The 22,298-nt window shown below is 47.5% G+C and overlaps 1 protein-coding gene and 1 long non-coding RNA gene across 5 annotated transcripts in view; one reads left to right on the top strand and one right to left on the bottom strand.

The window, feature by feature from the left end:
• LOC137561608 (uncharacterized) overlaps window positions 1–328 on the bottom strand; it is a 325,563-nt gene extending 325,235 nt beyond the window's left edge. Inside the window, exon 1 of the long non-coding RNA XR_011030067.1 lies at window positions 182–328. This is a non-coding gene — a long non-coding RNA (uncharacterized lncRNA). The remainder of the gene's footprint in view (window positions 1–181) is intronic.
• The window catches only part of LOC137561607 (A-type potassium channel modulatory protein KCNIP1), a 1,185,649-nt gene that overhangs the window by 896,154 nt on the left and 267,197 nt on the right, over window positions 1–22,298 (top strand). Inside the window, exon 8 of one of the 4 annotated variants that reach the window (XM_068272922.1) lies at window positions 5,511–5,591. The exons of the other annotated variants lie outside the window; for them this stretch is intronic. Within the exon in view, the coding sequence (XP_068129023.1) occupies window positions 5,511–5,573 (63 nt within the window). The 3' untranslated portion in view covers window positions 5,574–5,591. Of the gene's footprint in view, window positions 1–5,510; window positions 5,592–22,298 lie in introns of those variants that run through there. 4 annotated transcript variants of the gene reach the window in all.

Here is a 22,298-nt window from a genome sequence, read left to right as displayed (position 1 = left end):
GAACCCGAACAGTGGTGAACACTGTTCGCCCAACACTAATCCTGACCTCTGATGACCTGGTCTCCTGCTGTGCTTCCCCCTCCCTGAGCTGCAGCCAGAATTTAACCTTTTGTGTGCTCAATCAGTGACTAAAGCTTTTCATTTAGCTAGCAGTCCTGCTATTCACACGGTCACACCGTACCTTATCAGTCTGGAAGCCATCACATTCAGGTGATCGGGTCTGGTGAGGATATAAAAATGTCCCTAGTGCTGCTGCAAAGTCAGTGCCCAGTAACGTAACTGTCTGGGGATTGATTTTCTCTAGCTGGAGCTCTGCACTCCTGGCATGTCTTTCATGCCTTGTTATTACCTCCTCCAACAGACATGCTCTTCTGCTGTGTTCCTCTTTGGCACAGGGAGGGGCGGGAGCCTCCAGCAGTCACACAGACACACTCTAGATCTGGAGATAACACCAACATTAGGGAATGCCATACAAAGTGTTGTAGACAAAAGTTTGTAGATTCCTTATTTGAGGCTGAGCAGTAGAGGCTTTCATTAGAACTTTTTATCTCCGTTCCCTGAGTTTTCAGCCTCTAAGGACAGGAAAAATAAACTTTTTTTTCCCTCAAAGCCAAGCCGCCCTGCAATAAATCTGGCACTCTAGGCAATTAGCTGGTCAGCTGGTCTCTAGGAGCGCTTCTGAGTGCTAGACATTAGAAAGATCGAAATTAAAAGGAAAAAAAATATCTCCTCAGACCTCCGTTGTATGTGTGCAATACACTCTCTGGCAGTCTGGCTGGAGCCATAGCACATTGTTGAGGAGCCTGATCCAGTCTGGAGCTGAGGGAGAAGGTGTCAGCGCAGCAGCGTAAGCTGCTCTCTCTTCATGCCTGCATTCCTTGGCCTCCCTGATTGCCATGCTGGCTCTGTTCTCTTCTACTCACATGGCAGGGCAGGCACTGTCGGGGCTGCGGTATGAATACAGTGCGGGGACTGGGAAAGCAGGCAGCGGTACTATGAACATGTGCCGCTGCCGCCGCCTCATCACACATAAGCTCCAATGACTTTGCACGCTGGGCGCATCTGACGTGCAATGCGCTGCGTGCATGAGGGGAAAGGGAGATGCGATCAATCGCGTTGAGAGCGGCTAGGCCGGGTGGGGGTAGGTGCGCTCCCTGTTTTACTGTACATACAGCCAGGGGAGCTGTATGTACGTACGGCCGCCGCAGCAGATCACAGCCACAAATTAACAATATGCGGCCAGGGCGGCAGGAGCCGTGCAGCGCCCCCTTGAAAGCCGGCGGCCAGGCGCCCTGAGCGATCGCTCCGGTCGCTCAGGTCAAAGGCCGGCCGTGCCCGTGGGGATGGAGCTTTAGCCACGCAGGGTCGATCATACCCAAAACAAAAAACAAAAAATAGAACAGAAAAGGGATAAGGCAGATCCCAGATTCTATCACCTAGATACCAGAGCTGGCAACGCCTATAGCCAGCCCTGCCAAAAATCGAAATGAAATCAGAAAAGAAAAGGAAGGGAAGAAAGGCCCTGCGTGGAGAGCACAGCCTACGCGTCGCCGCAAAACCGCCTATGTGCAAAGGCTCACCGCGAACACACACACATGCACCGCAATCAAAACATCTCCGCCATATAGATGGCGGTCATACAATATTAACATTTATATAATGTAATTGTAACTAGATAGATTGACCGCAAAGAAAAATAGCCCGTAAACATACCAATGCTGAGACCCGATGATACATCAGGTGAACTTATGTTACAAGAGCCAAAAAGGCCCAAAAGATAGCAGTCTCAAGTATGGGACACTATACAAAATGGCAGAGGGCTAAAAAGTGGGGGAGGGAAAATATTACAGCAAAACAACCCTGCCAGCACAATCGAGAAGGATCACACATTCAGGCCAGGGCAAAAGAGATGCACATATCAAGGCGAAGAACAGGGTCTAGAGGGGCAAGAAATGAGCATAGCTGATCTGTTCATTGAGACCTGGAGTTAAACAGGCCTGTAAATTGAAGATCCAACGGGATTCGCACCGTAGTAGGAGTCTATCAGGATTACCACCTCTGATGGTGGGGTGTATCCGATCAAGAGCCATCTGTGGATAGTTGGGCACATAACCCGAATATCCACGGATATCTGCTGCGGATATCCGGATCCGAAATACTGTAACTAAGGAGATGACGGAGCTGGGAAAAAAGGGCGCATGCCGCTAGTGGACAAAAAGGGCGCCGCCATTCACTCCCATAATAAATAGCGTTTAATGGGCGCCGAGTAGGAAAAAAGGGCGCCGGAGCTAAATAAAGTTTATAAACGGCGCCAGGAGCTAAATAAAGTTTACAAACGGCGCCCGGCGATGTTTAATGATTTATAACTGAACTTGTGGTGATTTACGTTTATAAAATGCACCCGTGCCGAATAACGTTTATGAAAATACTAAACATATTTATCTTATTTAAATAATTAAAACATTATTTAAAGTTTTATCCCTTACTGTTTGTAAAACATTATTATTCACAAAATAAAGCGATCAGTACGTAACGTAAATTGCAAAATATTTTTTGAATCCACAATTAGTAAAACATTATTATCCACATAATAAAGGGGGGTCTTAGGTTTAGGCACCAACAGGGGGGTCTTAGGTTTAGGCACTAATAGGGGGGTCTAGGGGTTAGGGGTAGGTACAGGGAGGGGTACTTAGGCAACAACAGGGGGGGTCTTAGGTTTAGGCACCAACAGGGGGGTCTTAGGTTTAGGCACCAACAGGGGGGTCTTAGGTTTAGGCACCAACAGGGGGGTCTTAGGTTTAGGCACCAACAGGGGGGTCTTAGGTTTAGGCACCAACAGGGGGGTCTTAGGTTTAGGCACCAACAGGGGGGTCTTAGGTTTAGGCACCAACAGGGGGGTCTTAGGTTTAGGCACCAACAGGGGGGTCTTAGGTTTAGGTACCAACAGGGGGGTCTTAGGTTTAGGCACCAACAGGGGGGTCTTAGGTTTAGGCACCAACAGGGGGGTCTTAGGTTTAGGCACCAACAGGGGGGTCTTAGGTTTAGGCACCAACAGGGGAGTCTAGGGGTTAGGGATAGGTACAGGTAGGGTTCTGTGTAAGAGTAGGCTTAGGTATAGTTTTATTAAAATTTTAGTAATAATTACTAATGTATTACAACACTTATTACGAATGTAGTTATATTTCGATCATCTTTATAAACAATATTTTCAGATTTTATTATAAGAACAAACCATAAATGACGGTTATTCACAATAATATACAATTATAACAATTAAACATATATTATTGTTTTTTTTATAAACGTAATTATAAGTTTAACTTTTGAAACAGGGAAGATTAACGTTTTCACAATTTCCGATTTCATAAACATTATTTAATGATTTATAATTTTGTTAAACATTATTTGTAAACGAAATATAGCACACTATATTTATAAACCCTATTAATGATTAATTATTATTTAGAGTTTACACCCCGCGCCCTTTTTGTCCAGGCGCCCTTTTTGTACGTACGCGGAGATGACATCCTGGAGCCAATCAGAGAGCTCCCAGCAGAAGCCCTAGCAACCAATCACAGAAGGGAACCTTGGCCAGCTCCACCTGACCTCATTGAGCCAATCAGAGGGCTACCAGCCTAAACCCTGGCACCCAATCACAGAAAGGAACACTGGCCAGCCTCCCTGTATAAAAATGAGGGCTGCCATGATGAGACAGATTGTCCTAGCTTGCTGAATGCTCACTGAGAGACATGCTTCAGTGCTGATGGCAGGGCTGCCTGTACACAGTTATAAACCTAAATCTGTTCAGTGATTAACCCCTTCATTATCACTACACTATAGTTAAATCGTTAATTAGCTTGATTTCATTGTGTGACAGACAGTCAGAATGTGAGCTGCAGTGCTGCTGCAGCTGCTGCAGCTGCTCTGTGTCTGTGTGTGTCCTGTGCACAGACCAGGCCAGCTGCTGCCTGCTGGCCAGCTATTAGCCTTAGCAAGCTACAGTTTAGGTTAGGTTAGGGATTAGGGAATAGCATTACTGTGTAATTGTGTAGTTACTACTAGTTAGTACTGTAGTACTGCAGTCAGTGCTAGTAGTTGTTAGAGTAGTAGTACTACTGTGTTAGCTTACTACAGAAATGCTGTGCTGCTGAGCAGTGCCAGTGTGACAGTTAGTGTCCTCTGCTCTGCTGTCTGACTGTCACTCGGCACGTGGCACTTGCCGAGTGCAAAGTGCCACGTGCCACATTCAAACACGTGCAAAGTGCCACGTGCAAACTGCAAAGTGCCACGTGCAAACACGTGCAAAGTGCAAAGTGCCACGTGCAAACACGTGCAAAGTGCCATGTGCAAAGTGCCACATCACATGCAAAGTGCAAAGTGCCACTTGAAAAGTGCAAAGTGCCACGTCACGTGCAAAGTGCAAAGTCATGTACAAAATGCCACGCTCAAAGTGCCACGTGCAAAGTGGAAAGGGCCACGTCACATGCAAAGTGCCACGTGCAAAGTGCACAAGTCACGTGCAAAGTGCAAAGTTCCACATGCAAAGTGCCACGTGCAAACACGTGCACAATGCAAAGTGCCACGTGCAAACACGTGCAAAGTGCAAAGTGCCACGTGCAAAGTGCAAAGTGCCACATCATGTGCAAAGTGCCACGTGCAAAGTGCAAAGTCATGTGCAAAGTGCAAAGTGCCACATGAAAAGTGCCACGTCACGTGCAAAGTGCCACTTTGCACGTGGCACTTTGCACTTAGCACGTGACGTGGCACTTTGCACTTTGCACATGGCACTTTGCACGTGGCACTTTGCATGTGGCACTTTGCACATGTCAGGTGGCTGGTGGCACATGCAAAGTGTCAAATGCAAAGTGCCAAGTGCCACGTGCCAAGTGCCACGTCCGGCATGCTCCTGGCAGACGTTACACCTGCTGCAAATGCTGCTGCATTGCCCTGCTCCTGCTGCCTTTGCTGCTCCCACTGCCAGGGTGCCACAGGTCACTGCTGCTGTGCTGATACCACCTATATTTAACCCAAAACACAATTGCTGTGTAATTTTTTTGGAGGTGTCTGGGCTGAAAATTGCCATGTCACAGTTGTGCGGTTGGACTTTGGACACAATTTTTTTTTGGGGGGGGGTTTAAAGTCCCCACATCATCAATTAGTGTTCCCCTTTACAAAATAATGATGCTACATGCCTCATTTACCCTAAACAACGTTTATAAAGCAATTTAAAGGCCACTTCCAGTTTTTCAATCCAGATATCCGAATCTGAACGGATACCCCGGATACTAGGGTCGGATATCCGATTCGGATCTGGATTGGAAAATTTTGAACTCGGATATCCGACCCGGATCGGATATCTGGGTATCCAGATCCGGATCCAATCTGGATTTTGAAAAGGAGTATCCTAGCACCACTGCTCCTCTGTGCTGCCACAGGTGTTGATGACAAATCTGGTTCTGGTGTTGATGGTTCCCACAACTCTTCTTCTTCCTTTTCATGCTCCTCTACAGCTTGATCCACAACTCCACGCACGGCACGCTCCAGGAAGAAAGCGAATGGGAACAGGTCGCTGATGGCGCCTTCACTGCGACTCACCAGGTTTGTCACCTCCTCAAATGGACGCATGAGCCTGCTGTCATTACACATGAGTGTCCAGTACCTCGGCGAGAATATCCTCAACTCCCCAGTGCCTGCCCTAGCACCGTAGCTGTACAGATACTCGTTGACGGCTTTCTGCTGTTGTCGCAGGAGGTCAAACATGAGGAGCATTGAATTCCAGTGAGTCGGGCTATCGCAAATCAAGCGGCTCACTGGCAAGTTATTTTTCTGCTGAATATCGGACAAGTGCGCCATGCCCTTGTAGGAATGCCTGAAATGCCCACACACCTTACTGGACTGCTTCAGGACCTCCTGTAAGCCTGGGAACTTACACACAAATCATTGGATTATAGGTTTCAGCACATGTGCCATGCAGGGCACATGTGTCAGCTTGCCCTAACTCAAAGCCGACAAGAGATTGCTTTCGTTGTCACACACAACGTTGCCAATATCCATTTGGTGTGGGGCCAGCCACTGATCCACCTGTTTGTTCAGAGTGACCAGGAGTGCTGGTCTGGTGTGACTCTCGGCTTTGAGGCAAGACACTTCCAAGATGGCGTGACACCGTCGTACCTGGCATGCGGAATAGGCCCTGGGGAGCTGTGGGTGTGCAATTTGAGAGGAGTGCACAGCAGTAGAGTAGGATTCAGCTTAGGAGGAGGTTGAAAGTGAAGAGGATAGAGGAGGAGGTGTAGGAGGAGAAGAAAAGGAGGTGGCAGCAGATCTGCCTGTAAGCCGTGGCGGTGTCACCAAGTCCGCTGCACATTGGTTTACCCAATGTGCCATATAAGTAATATACCAGCCCTGACTGTGCTTGCAGACCAGGCATTCATGGTCAGCTTGACCCTTGACCTAACGCTGTGTGCCAGGGATGACACCACTTGCCTTTCAACATTACGGTACAGTTTGGGTATCGCCTTTTTGGAAAAATAATTGCGGCCTGGTATGTTCCACTGCGGTGTTCCAATCGCCACAAATTTTCGGAAGGCCTCAGTGTCCACCAGCCTGTATGGTAATAGCTGGCGGACTAACAGTTCCAACAAGCCAGCTGTCAAACGTCGGACAAGGGGGTGACTGGCAGACATTGGCTTCTTCCACTCAAATATTTCCTTAATGGACACCTGGCTATGGGCAGAGGAGCAGGAACTACTCAAGGTGAGAGGCGGAGTGGAGGACAGTGGCTGTGAAGGTGCAAGGACAGCAGAGGACAAAGCAGCTGAAGATGCTGTACCAGGAGGAGAAAAGGGAGGTGGAGGGTGGCTTTGCACTTGTGAGCTGCTTTTCCTCATGTGCTCATCCCATTGGTGTTTGTGCTGGGACATCATGTGCCTTCGTAAGGCAGTTGTCCCTAGGTGGGTGTTGCACTTTCCACGACTCAGTTTTGGTTGGCAGATATTACAAATGGCATTGCTGTAATCTGGCAGAGGCAGAGACACAAAAAAATGCCCCACTGGTGAGCTCTGGGATAACGGCATTCTGGTGGTGGCAGCAGTAGTCGTTGAAGGGCGTGTTGGCTGGCTGAGCCTTGGTGGTGATACATGCCATTGGACACTGCCATGAGCTGTTTGTGATGCGCTCCCCCTCCTACTTACTGCAACTCTCCTCCTCCTCTCTGTCTCCCCCTCTGTACTGTCCCCCTGTTGATGTCTTCTTCCGGGCTCCCACGTGGCATCCATGCCCACATCATCTTCATCATCATCATCATCCATAGCTTTGCTTGTATCAGGCACTTCCAAAACGGCACTAACAACAGGTATCATCATCCTCACACCTTACGTCCATGTGTGTAGTGACGCCTAACTGAGACATATGAGGTGGTGTTAGTGCAACATCCTTAGCGTCTTCATCTTGTAACAATAATGGTTGTGCATCTGTAAATTCATCACAGGAATGTGTGAATAACTCCTCCAACAGCTCAAGTGGAGTGGCTGTGGTGCTAGTAGTAGTGGTGGTGGTGGCGGGACTGAGTGGTAAGTAGTTGTGGGGTGCCCGAATCAGAGCAGTAGGAGGAAGATATGTCACGGTTCCATGCGGAAGCTGAGGAGGATGAGGTGTTCTGTGTTAACCAGTCAACTAAGTTCTCAGAATTTTGGGGGTTCAGGGTATGTGCCCTCTGAACACTGTGCATTGGTGGAGGGCCGCATAGAATCACACCAGGAAAACATCAAAAAGACCTGCGGGTGGCCTGCCTTTGCCTCTGCTTGTCATTTTTTCCATATTGTGGTATGCAGTAGTACTAACAATATTCAATAGTTGTAGACAGTGTGTGTAATCATAAAGAGGCACACAATCAGTGTCAAATGCACAGCAGGTGTGTGTGTGTATGTGTGTGTGTGTGTGTGTGTGTGGTATATCACTGGGCTGTGTACTTTAACACACACACACAGATATGCAGTTGTGATATTACAATGGTTGTACATAAGTCCTGTAAAAGCAGTGTGCACATTCAAATGGTTGCGTGGACTGTGGGCTGTATGCAGTGTGTCACCCACACAGAGAGTCAGGTTGCCGAAGTCAAAGCCAAACCCGAATATGCCGAACCCAAATGCGAAGTTTCCCGAATATGCGCACTCGAATTCGGCTGGATGACGCGATGGGTTCGGCTTCGGGATTCGGGAGTGACGTGGCGGGTGACGTGGGCCAATCATAAGTCCTCCAGCCGAGGCCCTGGCAACGCTAGCAACCAATCAGAGGAGGGGAGCCTGGCCCTCACCTCCTCTATATACGGCGGCGGCCATGTTGTGGAGCCACGTACTTGTGTGACTGTGCTGGTACTGAGAGTATCTCCAGTGCTGTGCTGCATCTGAGCAAGTGCATTCTTGTGCTAAACCTAGCGTTTTGCTTCCTAAACACCTCCTAAACACATCTATTGTACTCTTATATAGTTAGATAGTAATTTGATTGTTTGTAGTCAGCTAGTGTATACTGTATACTGTGCTAGGCTAGGAATAGTCTGTGTGCAGGCTAGGCCTGCTAGCCTAGGGCAACCTTAGCCTACTACTAGGTTAGGTAGGTTAGGGAATATAGATAGTTTTGTACTATACTAGTTTACTTAATTTGTACTGCTGTAGTCTGTTAGTTTAGTTTATAGCTTCAGTACTGTGTTAGTTAATAGTTAGTTACTGACTGACTGTGTACAGGCCAGCAAGCATCCCTTGTGACCTGTGAGTCGCTGTCATTTGCCCGACCATATTGATTGCGTTTGACCGTGTGTGACCGACTTTTTTTGAAAGAATATGTTTATTGAGTTTTTACGTTTTTAAACCTCAACAACAACAGCAGTGTCAGTCAACGTCACTGACACTGTAACAAACAAACAGTCCTGTCCAATAACATCCTGCATTGCTTACAAGAGTTTCTGTTCATAGAGAATATAAAGTAATTAGTGTAAATTTGCAGAGTTTAGGTCAGCAGTCCAGTTTTGAGAGAACAACATCTATCAAATGTTTGAGGTGTATCATAAATACGATTCCTGTCCTGACTTGGTTATCTTCCCCCCCTGAAAATCCTCCAGGCTTTTTAGACCACCCCGGCTGCTGCTTTTTAATCGTCAAACTTGAGCTTAAAGTGCGAGATCCAGCTAGCCCAGACCTTGTGAAATTTTTTGGGGCATTTACGCTTGATATACACCTTTCGTAATAGCACCAGTTCCTTATGCACATACGCAATCCAGTCCTTTTTCTTAGGACCCAAGGGTTGCTTCCATTTTATGGCTATTAGCTTTCTGGCATAGGAGATTAGAGATCTAAAAGCTAACGCTTTAGATTTTGATAACAAGTCATCTGGTATATTTCCTAATAGCATTTGCTCTGGAGCGGGTTCAATTGCGACTCCAAATACACGCTGCAATTCTGCATGGACCTGGTGCCAGAAAGAAAGGGCACATGGGCAGAGCCAGACCATATGAAAAAAATCGGCTTCGGGATATTTACATCTGCTACATCTCCCAGTAGTAGTGGGGTCAATTTTTTGTAGCCTCTTTGGGGATATATAACTCCTGTGTAGGAACTTCAAGGCAACTAATCTGTCGCGCACTGCAACGTTAGTGATAACGAAATAACTAAGAATCGAAGACCAGGCTTCAGGTGTTAGATCTGGTATGTCTGCCTGCCACGCCAGGAATGTTTTATTTATTTTTTCTTGGCCTTTTGCTGGAAATGTCGTGTACAGGACCGATACGACATGCTCCACGTCTTTTTTTATTATTTCACCCTCGGTAATATGGGACTGCACCAGCGCTGATCTATTCCTGGACCGGAATTGTGCTTTGAAAGCATGGTTCACTTGCATATATCTAAAGAACATATGGTTGGGGAGGTTATATTCACGTTTAAGGGATGTATATGGCTTTAATTGGTTTCCCTCAACTATATCTCTTAGCTTAAAAATTCCATGATCTGCCCATACCTTTGGATCTGGGATCGTTAAAAATTCAGGCAGAGAGGGGTTCATCCAAAGTGGCGTAAATGGAGAAATTTGGCCTGGTTTACATAGTGTTAAATTGACTTTCTCCCAGACCTGAACCGACATTAGCATGTTTGGTGTGGCTCTGGGGATATTTTTGCTGCCTCTAAATGGGAGACTTGAGAGGGCGACCAGGGATCCCATAATTTCTGCTTCTAGTGCTGTAGCTGGGTTGTACAGCGATTGGTCAAACCACCATCGTATCGTTACTAGGGCAGATGCCCAATAATAATGTTCGAAATCAGGTAAACCTATACCTCCACTATGCTGGTCTAGCTGCAAGGTTGTGAGTGCAATGCGGGGGCTTCTAGGGTACCATAATAATGAAGTAATAGCTTTGTTTATTTCTTTAAAATATTTGGTTGGAATAAGCAGAGGACTGTTTCTGAAATAGTATAGGAATTTTGGCAACATGTTCATTTTAATGGCGTTGGCACGTCTCATCAAAGACAGAGGGAGAGTCTGCCATACTTTGCATTTCTGCTAAAGCTTGAGGAGCACCGGTTCCAGATTTAATCTATAGTAGTCTTTGATATTTTTTGTGGTTTTAATGCCCAGGTAAGTAAATTCTGATACCCACTGCAATGGGGTCGGTGCTGGAGATATAGGTATTTGTGCATCTAAAGGCAAGAAGATTGATTTGTCCCAGTCTACTTTGAACTCAGAATACCTCCCATAGTCTTTGATGAGGGCCAACGCTGTAGTTAGAGAGGGGCCTGAGTCTGATAAGTATAAAAGGAGGTCGTCAGCATATAACGATACTTTTTCTTCCCTCGCGACATATAGCAGTCCCTTAACCTCCTGAGCGGTCTGGACGAGCTCAGCTCGTCCATCACCGCCGGAGGCTGCCGCTCAGGCCCTGCTGGGCCGATTTTTATCAAATAAAGTGCAGCACACGCAGCCGGCACTTTGCCAGCCGCGTGTGCTGCCTGATCGCCGCCGCTCTGCGGCGATTCGCCGCGAGCAGCGGCGAAAGAGGGCCCCCCTAGCCGCCTGAGCCCTGCGCAGCCGGAACAAAAAGTTCCGGCCAGCGCTAAGGGCTGGATCGGAGGCGGCTGACGTCAGGACGTCGGCTGACGTCGATGACGTCACTCCGCTCGTCGCTATGGCGACGATATAAGCAAAACAAGGAAGGCCGCTCATTGCGGCCTTCCTTGTTTATTCTGGGCGCCGGAGGCGATCGGAAGATCGCCTCCGGAGCGCCCTCTAGTGGGCTTTTATGCAGCCAACTTTCAGTTGGCTGCATGAAATAGTTTTTTTTTTATTTAAAAAAAACCCTCCCGCAGCCACCCTGGCGATTTAATCAGAACGCCAGGGTGGTTAAAGGGACTCCGAGCAGTGCAGAAACTATGGAAATATGCATATCATTTTAAAGCTCTCTTTCTCCTCTTTCCAATGATATATAAACCGCCACCCTACGCCTTTTAGTTTTCGCTATTTTCGCGATTGAAATTGCCGCGGCCGCAATTTCAATCGCGAAAATAGAGAAAACTAAAAGGCGTAGGGTGACGATTTAGGTGTCGCCAGAAAGAGGAGAAAGAGAGCTTTAAAATGATATCCATCTTTCCATAGTTACATTGTATTACACAGGACGACACTTTCCCCAGTGTCAGCAGCTCCATTCAGCAGAAAAAGTCCCCGTTCTGTCACCCTGTTCATAGATTCGGGTTTGGCGAGCGGACTCGACCCTGGATGCTGCAACATGTTGCCTGTCAGAGAGGCGTGTCAATGTCACTTGCCAAGCATCATAGGCTCGTTTGGTCCTATTGGCTATATAAGTTTTTTTCTGCTGCATCTGCAGCTTGTTCAGCATTAAACAAGATTACCCTATCCTGAAATCTAGCTTCAGCTATGGTTTTGATGTATTCCCCTCTGGTGACAGCTTTATATGCGTCCCATACCACCGAGGGGGAAGCAGAACGCTCATTTCTGCCCCAATATTCATTCAAGGGCTGCTGCATTCCCATTTTTACAAAATCATGTACTATCCAGCCCGGTGAGAGTTTCCATGGTAATTCTGACGTGGCAGGTGACAGTAACAGAGTGGCTTCTATGGGGGTGTGGTCTGAGATTCCCCTTGGGAGAAGTTTTACCTGTCCCACCTGCATGGCCATAGATGGGGTAGTCAAAAGCAGATCAATTCTGGATAGAGATTGATAAGAAGTGGAGTGACATGTAAACCCTGGCTGCCCAGGGTTCCGCATGTGCCAGAGGTCCAGTAGATTAAATGATTGTGCCCAATTTTGTAGTTGGAGGGTGTCCCTTGGGTTGGGAGTCAGCCTATCTGTGAGTGGGTTAAGGACCATGTTGAAGTCACCACATAATAAAAAATTTTGTGTGGGTAGTTGAGCAACTTTATGCATCATTTCATTTAGCATTAATAAAGATGCTGGCGGGGGTATGTATAAGCCCACTATAACAAGCTCTTCAGAATATATACGGGCATGTAAAATTACAAATCTGCCCAGATTATCAATGTATATGTTAATTAATTGAAAGGGCAACATTTTATGTACTAGGATAGCGACTCCTCTCGAGTATGTGGAGTACGTGGCGTTATAGTAATGCCCTACCCAGGGTTTTTTGAGGGCGAGGATTCTACTGCCATGCAGATGGGTTTCTGTTAGTATACATATCTGAGGGTTATGTGCCTTTAAGTAATTGAAAACAAGCGATCTTTTGATTTTGGAGTTAAGACCCCTGACGTTCCATACTATCAATTTAACCATGGTCCGAGATTAATACATCAAATACAGTATTTAAATGGCTGTTAGAATTTGCCAAAAGGGTTACCTTACCAGTAACCTTACCTCTGCGCCCCCCTCCAGCTAGTGAATGTGTGTGAGCAGCGGCGGCGGAATACATACCTTCTTCCTTGCGTTCCATCGCCGCCTTCTCGCTCTAGCGGCTGACGTCACTTCCGGAAGCGGAAGTGACGTCAGCCGCTAGAGCGAGAAGGCGGCGATGGAACGCAAGGAAGAAGGTATGTATCCCGCCGCCGCTGACGTCACTGCAGGGGGATTTTCAGGTTGCTGCTGCCCATATTACGATTTTCTGGTCACTGCTGCCCACATTGCGATTTTCTGGTGTCTGCTGCCCATATTACGATTTTCTGGTCACTGCTACCCACATTGTGATTTTCGGGTGTCTGCTGCCCACATTACGATTTTCTGGTGTCTGCTGCCCACATTACGATTTTCAGGTGTCTGCTGCCCACATTATGATTTTCAGGTGTCTGCTGCCCACATTATGATTTTCAGGTGTCTGCTGCCCACATTGCGATTTTTTCTGGTGTCTGCTGCCCATATTACGATTTTCAGGTGTCTGCTGCCCACATTACGATTTTCAGGTGCCTGCTGCCCATATTACGATTTTCTGGTGTCTGCTGCCCACATTACGATTTTCTGGTGTCTGCTGCCCACATTGCGATTTTCAGGTGTCTGCTGCCCACATTATGATTTTCTGGTGTCTGCTGCCCATATTACGATTTTCTGGTGTCTGCTGCCCACATTACGATTTTCAGGTGTCTGCTGCCCACATTACGATTTTCAGGTGTCTGCTGCCCACTTTATGATTTTCTGGTGTCTGCTGCCCACATTAGGATTTTCTGGTGACAGCTGCCTACATTGCGATTTTCAGGTGTCTGCTGCCCACATTGCGATTTTCAGGTGTCTGCTGCCCACATTACGATTTTCAGGTGTCTGCTGCCCACATTACGATTTTCAGGTTTCTGCTGCCCACATTGTGATTTTCAGGTGTCTGCTGCCCACATTACGATTTTCAGGTGTCTGCTGCCCACATTGCGATTTTCAGGTGTCTGCTGCCCACATTGCGATTTTCTGGTCACTGCTGCCCACATTGCGATTTTCTGGTGACTTCTGCCCACATTACGATTTTCTGGTGTCTGCTGCCCACATTACGATTTTCTGGTCACTGCTGCCCACATTGCGATTTTCTGGTGTCTGCTGCCCACATTACGATTTTCAGGTGTCTGCTGCCCACATTACGATTTTCAGGTGTCTGCTGCCCACATTACGATTTTCAGGTGTCTGCTGCCCACATTGCGATTTTCAGGTGTCTGCTGCCCACATTACGATTTTCAGGTGCCTGCTGCCCACATTACGATTTTCAGGTGTCTGCTGCCCACATTACGATTTTCAGGTGTCTGCTGCCCACATTACGATTTTCAGGTGTCTGCTGCCCACATTACGATTTTCAGGTGTCTGCTGCCCACATTAGGATTTTCTGGTGTATGCTGCCCACATTAGGATTTTCTGGTGACTGCTGCCCACATTGCGATTTTCTGGTGACTGTTGCCCACATTGCGATTTTCTGGTGACTGCTGCCCACATTGCGATTTTCTGGTGACTGCTGCCCACATAAGGATTTTCTGGTGACTGCTGCCCACATTAGGATTTTCTGGTGTGTGCTGCCCACATTATGATATTCTGGTGACTGCTGCCCACATTAGGATTTTCTGGTGACTGCTGCCCACATTACGATATTCTGGTGACTGCTGCCCACATTAGGATTTTCTGGTGACTGATGCCCACATTGCGATTTTCTGGTCACTGCTGCCCACATTGCGATTTTCTGGTGACTTCTGCCCACATTACGATTTTCTGGTGTCTGCTGCCCACATTACGATTTTCTGGTCACTGCTGCCCACATTGCGATTTTCTGGTGACTGCTGCCCACATTGCGATTTTCTGGTGACTGCTGCCCACATAAGGATTTTCTGGTGACTGCTGCCCACATTAGGATTTTCTGGTGTGTGCTGCCCACATTATGATATTCTGGTGACTGCTGCCCACATTAGGATTTTCTGGTGACTGCTGCCCACATTACGATATTCTGGTGACTGCTGCCCACATTAGGATTTTCTGGTGACTGATGCCCACATTGCGATTTTCTGGTGACTGCTGCCCACATGGCGATTTTCTGGTGACTGCTGCCCACATGGCGATTTTCTGGTGACTGCTGCCCACATTGCGATTTTCTGGTGAACTCTGCCCACATTACGATTTTCTGTCCCACATTACGATATTCTGGTGAACGCTGCCCACATTACAATTGTCTGGTGAATGCTATCCACGTTACAATTTTCTGGTGACTGCTGCTCACGTTACGATTTTCTGGTGACTGGTGCCCACATTACGATTTTCTGGTGAACTCTGCCCACATTATGATTTTCTGGTGAACTCTGCCCACATTATGATTTTCTGGTGAACGCTGCCCACATTACAATTGTCTGGTGAATGCTGTCCACGTTACAATTTTCTGGTGACTGGTGCCCACATTACGATTTTCTGGTGAACTCTGCCCACATTATGATTTTCTAAAGGCCCACATTACGATTTTCTGGTGAACTCTGCCCACATTACGATTTTCTGGCCCACATTACGATTGTCTGGTAAAATGCTGCCCACTTTACAATTAATTTACAGTGAAACGCTGCCCCATTACGATTATTTGGCACCTATGGGGGGGGGGGGCCCATCCAAATATTCGCAGGGGGGCCCAGTGATTTCTAGTTACGCCCCTGCATCAACCTAACTAAGCCTATCCCTAATCTTCCCCCCACCCTGCTACGCCCTAACAATAACTTGGTGTAGCTTGGATCCCTAAACGTGGTCCCTTCCTAACTATCCGCTAGGATTGGGGCCTAACAAAGGTGTGCGCGCCTGTAGATGCGGCTGCCGGGAAGAAAGGACGCTTCCGCTGCCTGGCGGCACCCAGCATTGCTGGGGGAAAGGGCTTAAAATTATAACTAAAGCATGTAAATGGTACTCATAGACCCATTTCTAATGGTTATGCAATCGGTAAGTTGCAATACTGTTAACCAACACTTTCGTCATCTACCAGGGAGAACTAACACTTGTTGGGAGCATATACTATAACATACACAGTAACATACACAGTAGGATCAATCTTTCCGAATTATCAACCGTAATGTAGGGGCCTTCTAGCAGACCGTCTAATGTTTTGAGAGTTGTTTGCCGCCTGTCCCTTTGATAGGAAGTTGCAGATCATAAGAGTGATATTGTATACAAGAGTTCCTAAACCTATTTCTGTACATTCATTAAACTCAGCAAAGGTATTTTTTACATGCATAATAGGATATTATCAGAGCATTAAAGAACCATATTATTTGCATATCGCCTTAATATTATGCGGTTTCCGTAGATAGGGACCAGTTTAGTAAGCCATGTGGCTAAGGGATATATGGCTAGAGTGCTTGTATGTCAGGGTTAGCCTGTACGCTGGGTCCCAATTCTTGTTGCTTCTGTATTCGGAAAGGAAGCAGCCCCCTAATCGTTTGTTGTGTCCAGGAGGTCTCTACTGATGATCGTGAGAAGCGTTGGTTTCGTAATGAGTGGTGAAAGTTTCTCCTGCTTGTGACGTAGTTGGTATAGTCTGAGTGCATATGGTATACGTGAACATGGGTCTTTTTCCAGAATAATGTCACTTTTCTTCGTGAAGGAAAGCATCGAGTAAGTGCACATTTTCATAGCACATCAGGGTTTTGGAAGAGTGTCCAGCCACTTTGATACTTCACCCGGTTTCTCAAAGATTCTAACGGTTTCTCCATCTTCTACCCGCAGTTTTGCAGGGAATAGCATTGCATATTTGAGATTACGCTCTCTGAGCTTAGCTTTAACGTGCACAAAAGTCTGCCGTTGTTTCTGAGTCTCGATAGTGTAGTCTGGGAACAGCATAAGTTTAGCGTTCTCATAATTCAGTTCCCCAGCAGATCTAGCCGCTCTAAGGATGGCGTCCCTGTCTTTAAAGTTAAGTAATTTAAAGATGACTGGGTGTGGGGGGGCGCCCAGAGGGCCCAGCTTAGCTGGTATTCTACGTGCCCGTTCGATGACAAAGTGCGAGGAAAAGGTGTCCTCGGGCAGTATTTCCTTAAGTAATTTTTCAATAAAAGTTGGAACAGTCTTACCTTCGGCTCCTTCAGGGAGCCCCAGGAGTCTCAGGTTGTTTCGCCTGTTCCTGTTCTCAGCGTCTACTGCTCGGTATTCTAGGGCATCCAGACGCTTGTTAATACCTGGAATGGCGGCTTCATGTGCGTGTGCTAGGTCCTCCGTGGCGGAGGTACGCCTTTCTAATTCCCCAGTGCGTTCTCTAATCGTGGCGAGGTCCTGGTGCAACAGGCTGAACTTAGATTCAAGGTGGTCAAATTTTAGCGTAAGAGTGGATTGGCAGGTCTGAATCGCTGAAAGCAGCTCAGCCGAGCTTGGCGTGGTAGGGTCTGTGTCAGCCACCTCTATTTCTTCAGTGCCGCCATCTTTGTCCGCTGCAGCACGGGCCGCGTGCTTTGGCAGAGCCGGGGTATTTGGTTGCTCTTCTTGCGTGTTGTGTTTGTCCCCCTTCGTTTTGTCCTTCTGCGCTTTGGTACCTCTCTGCGACATGGTTGTAGAGTATGGAGAGGCGCGGTAAGAGGTATGTACCAGGCAGGAGGGTCCCGGAGGCGAGGATCGGTCGTTCTCTGTTGTAGGAGAAAGGGTTCTCAGCGTGTCCTGATCTCGCTCCCAGTCGTCGGAGGTGGACATAAGTGCTCTCGGGTGGTGTGGGGAATGTTTTGTGTCCCAAAGTGAGCTGGTAAGCAGGCTGGTAGTTGCTAATTAAGGCGCCAGGCAGCGGAGCTCTCAGAGTAGCGTCCTCTCACACCGCCATCTTGGCCACGCCCCCGTGTGTGACCGACTTTAATTCCCACCCACTGTCTGACACACTACTTACCGTATTTTTCGGACCATAAGACGCACTTTTTCTCCCCCAAAAGTGGGGAGAAAAAGTCCCTGCATCTTATGGTCCGAATGTAGCCTGCAAACATGGTAAAATAAAATATGTTTCTTACTAGATCTGCTCTGCGCGGTCTCTCTGTTCTCCGCTGCAGCCACTGTTACATTCCTTGCATTCCTAGCTGAGCTCAGCCCGGCTCTAGCAGCAGTAACCTCCCCCCTGCGCCTGTCTGTCTCTGCCGCCAATCAACTTGTCTTGTTTCCCCCTGCAGGCATGTCTCTGTGCCCGTGAAATCACTGTTTACACAAAACAAGCCGTGGTGCAATGTGGCAATCTTACCAGCTCCTCTGTGTGCGGCCGCCGCCTGTGTCCCCTTGATGAAATGTCCACTCAGCCCACTTTGTTCCATGTGGCAATTGCCTGTTCCTTGGTGTGCCTCTGCCGCCAAACATCAACAAGTGGCTGTGTCTCCCCGCAGGCAGCCCAGCTGTGATCACATGCGGCAATCCTTCCCTTCCTTCCATGGTCTGCATCAGCCGCGGCCACTTCCATCCGCGTTCCCGCCGCCACGTGTACGCCCAGCATGTTCGGACTTCCGTGCTTCGCGCTGAAAATGGATCTTCTGATTGGCGGCAAGAAGTTCAGAAGATCCATGCCCTCCGCGCTGAAACTCCGCCCTCCGCTGGATGCCCTGCTAGTGTGATGGGCAGATGTACTGTAGGTCTCCGCCCACTAGTACACTCCTCGCTGAATCTCCGCCCTCCGCTAGATGCCCTGCTAGCGTGATGGGCGGATGTAGGTCTCCGCCCACTAATACACTCCTCGCCAAAACTCCGCCCTCCTCTAGATGCCCTGCTAGCGTGATGGGCAGATGTAGATCTCCGCCCACCTCTACGTCACTCAGCACCAGTGTACGTGCACGGGCGGCGGCAGAAGCTTTTATCAGAGGTATAGTATGCTGCTGTAATGAGCCCGATTAACATACCAATTACAGTAATACATGATACATGTAAGAAGTGCTATCCATATGCTGTCACGCAGCCTCTTCTATTACCATGTTCTGTCACGCAGCCTCTTTTATTACTATGTTAAAAGCACTCAGGGGGCAAGGACAGTGCCCCAAACACAGTGCCCTTACATCATGTACAGACATTCTGCTATCCAGCAATAACATGTACTGTGAGACAGTGTAAAACACTCTCCAGCCTCTTCTCTCACCAGGCTAAAAACTGTCAGCAAAGTTTAGTGTTACCATTATGATGCATGTATACTCTCTGTGCATGATTTATGGGTATCCACGCATCATAGTGGTAACACTGAACTTTGCTGACAGCTTTTAGCCTGGTGAGAGAAGAGGCTGAAGAGTGTTTTGCACTGTGTGACAGTACATGTTATTGATAGATAGCAGAATGTCTCTACATGATGTAAGGGCACTGTGTTTTGGGCACTGTCCTTGCCCCCTGAGTGCTTGCCCCCCAATATATCGGTAACATGGCGTGTACCGGTAGTGTGAATACACTAGTTTCCACGCAACTGTTTCCTGATGGGGGGTAATAATGAGAGCACTAGATGAAATTTGTGTGTGAGTGGGGGGTATGAGAACACCAGATGACAAATAGGGGATCACGTAACGGAATATGGGTGGGGATGAGAGCACCTGATGGAATATGGTGGATATGAGAGCACCTGATGGAATATGGGGGGGGTTATGAGAGCACCTGATGGAATATGGGGGATATGAGAGCACCTGATGGAATATGGGGGATATGAAAGCACCCGATGGAATATGGGGGGGTTATGAGAGCACCTGATGGAATATGGGGGATATGAGAGCACCTGATGGAATATGGGGGATATGAGAGCACCTGATGGGATATGGGGAATATGAGAGCACCTGATGGAATATGGGGGCATATGAGAGCACCTGATGGAATATGGGGGATATGAGAGCACCTGATGGAATATGGGGGGTTATGAGAGCACCTGATGGAATATGGGGGCATATGAGAGCACCTGATGGAATATGGGGGGTTATGAGAGCACCTGATGGAATATGGGGGATATGAGAGCACCTGATGGAATATGGGTGGGGATGAGAGCACCTGATGGAATATGGGGACATATGAGAGCACCTGATGGAATATGGGGGGTTATGAGAGCACCTGATGGAATATGGGGGATATGAGAGCTTTTCTTTTCTTGTTTTTTTTTACTGACTTTCTTTTGACTACTGTCAATTTTTGCATGGTTGACATACAAAATCTGTTCTTGACAGTAATTAAGGTTGTTAATGCTGCTGTTGACTGTTAACTTTTCATTGCTGACATAAATTATTTCAGTACACTTTTTGGCTCAAAATCTTTTTTTCTCAATTTTCCTCCTCAAAAAGTAGGTGCGTCTTATGGTCAGGTGCGTCTTATGGTCCGAAAAATACGGTAGTTATTGTGTAGTACACTAACTAGGGATTTATTAGTTACCTGCGTACTACTACTTGTCTACTACTAGTCTACCACTACTACTACCCGTTAATTTTTTCTACTGTTAGTCTGTGATTTAATTAGCTTCTGTACTGTGTAACAAATAACCGTTACATCACAGGCCAGCATCTGTTGTGGCCTGTGAGTCACTGTCATTTGCCCGACCCTATTGATTGCGTCTGACCGTGTGTGACCGACTTTAATTCCCACCCACTGTCTGGCACACCACTTAGTTATTGTGTAGTACACTAACTAGGGATTTATTAGTTACCTACTAGTCTACTACTAGTCTGCTACTAGTCTACTACTACTACTACCCGTTCAGTTAATTTTTTCTACTGTTAGTCTGTGATTTAATTAGCTTCTGTACTGTGTAACAAATAACCGTTACATCACAGGCCACCATCCATTGTTACCTGTGAGTCACTGCCATTTGCCCGACCCTATTGATTGCATCTGACCATGTGTGACCAACTTTAATTCCCACCCACTGTCTGGCACACCACTTTGTTATTGTGTAGTACACTAACTAGGGATTTATTAGTTACCTGCGTACTACTACTAGTCTACTACTAGTCTACTACTACTACTACCTGTTCAGTCAATTTTTTCTACTGTTAGTCTGTGATTTAATTAGCTTCTGTACTGTGTAACAAATAACCGTTACATCACGGGCCAGCATCCATTGTGACCTGCGAGTCACTGTCATTTGCCCGACCCTATTGATTGCGTCTGACCGTGTGTGACCGACTTTAATTGTCACCCACTGTCTGGCACACCACTTAGTTATTGTGTAGTACACTAACTAGGGATTTATTCGTTACCTGCGTACTACTACTAGTCTAATACTAGTCTACTACTACTACCTGTTCAGTTAATTTTTTCTACTGTTTGTGAGAAAACGCGGAAAAGCCGCCGCGGGTGCTCAGAGCAAGGTGGCTGATTCCGCGTCCAACACGGCAGGTTGCACGCGTGGGCCTGCATCTGCTAGCATGACTGAACGTGGAGAAACCGCCGCATGTCCTGAGAACAAGGCAGCGGAATCCGCGTCCGACGTGGCGGTTTGCACGCATAGGCCTACATCTGGCAGTAGGGCTGAACGCGGAGGAACCGCCGCATGCTCTGATAGCGGTGCGGCTGGTTCCGCGCTCAGCACAGCGGATGGTTTACAGCACAGGTCTGGTGTGGCTGGGACTGATAGTCCACACAGGTTCAGAAGGATGCGCGCGCGCGCTGAGAGGCAGAGCTTTTATGACAGCCAGAAGGGAGTCAGCTGACCAAGCCGGTCAGCTGACAATTCCACCACTTCTCATTGGTCCAGCACTTAGGGGAGGCGCTGGAGAGCGCCTTGCTATATATACTGGGTGCTGGTCATTCTCTGGTTGTCTGCCGTTGCGATCACTACGTGGAAGCACTCAGACCTTTTTGTCAGATTCTGTGTTATTCTCTAGACCAGTTTCTGGGTGTTGATGACCAAGGACCTCACACCTCAGATTAGGAATTCTGTACATCATTTGTGTTATTGTAATGATCCACTCAGCTGGATGCACTGGCAGACAGCTGTTTGACCATTCCTCTAGTCTGTGGGCTGCAGGTCCCTGCAAGAGAGACCTGTTTTTCCATTTCAAGTTTCTGGTCTGTCCTGCTGCTGGGGAATTTGCATACACTCGTTATGCAAATCCCTTACCTGCCTCCTTTCATGACTGTCAGTATAAAGAGCTATGTTTCCCAGAGTCCTTTGCTGGTCATAAGAGTTAGTCCTGTCTAACACTCGCCCCCTGGAGTGTCAGCCTTGCTCTTTGTTTGAAGATTAGCCTAGAGTAATTCCTGGAACTGCACTAGGCAGTTTCCCTAGTGCAGTTAGGATTGCATATCTGTTTTGTTTGTCTGTTGCGATTGTCCTGTCCCAGCGGTGGTCGACAGGAAATCGTTCTGTGTGTCTGGGTGCTAACCGGAACAGCGGTTGTTACTGATCTTTTTTCCTGGATCGCACTAGCCTCTTGCGCTAGT

This window comes from Hyperolius riggenbachi, chromosome 3 (assembly GCF_040937935.1).
Source record: "Hyperolius riggenbachi isolate aHypRig1 chromosome 3, aHypRig1.pri, whole genome shotgun sequence".
Taxonomy (NCBI): domain Eukaryota; kingdom Metazoa; phylum Chordata; class Amphibia; order Anura; family Hyperoliidae; genus Hyperolius; species Hyperolius riggenbachi.
Note: the sequence above shows the minus strand (reverse complement) of the source record. Positions and strands in the feature narration are given on the sequence as shown.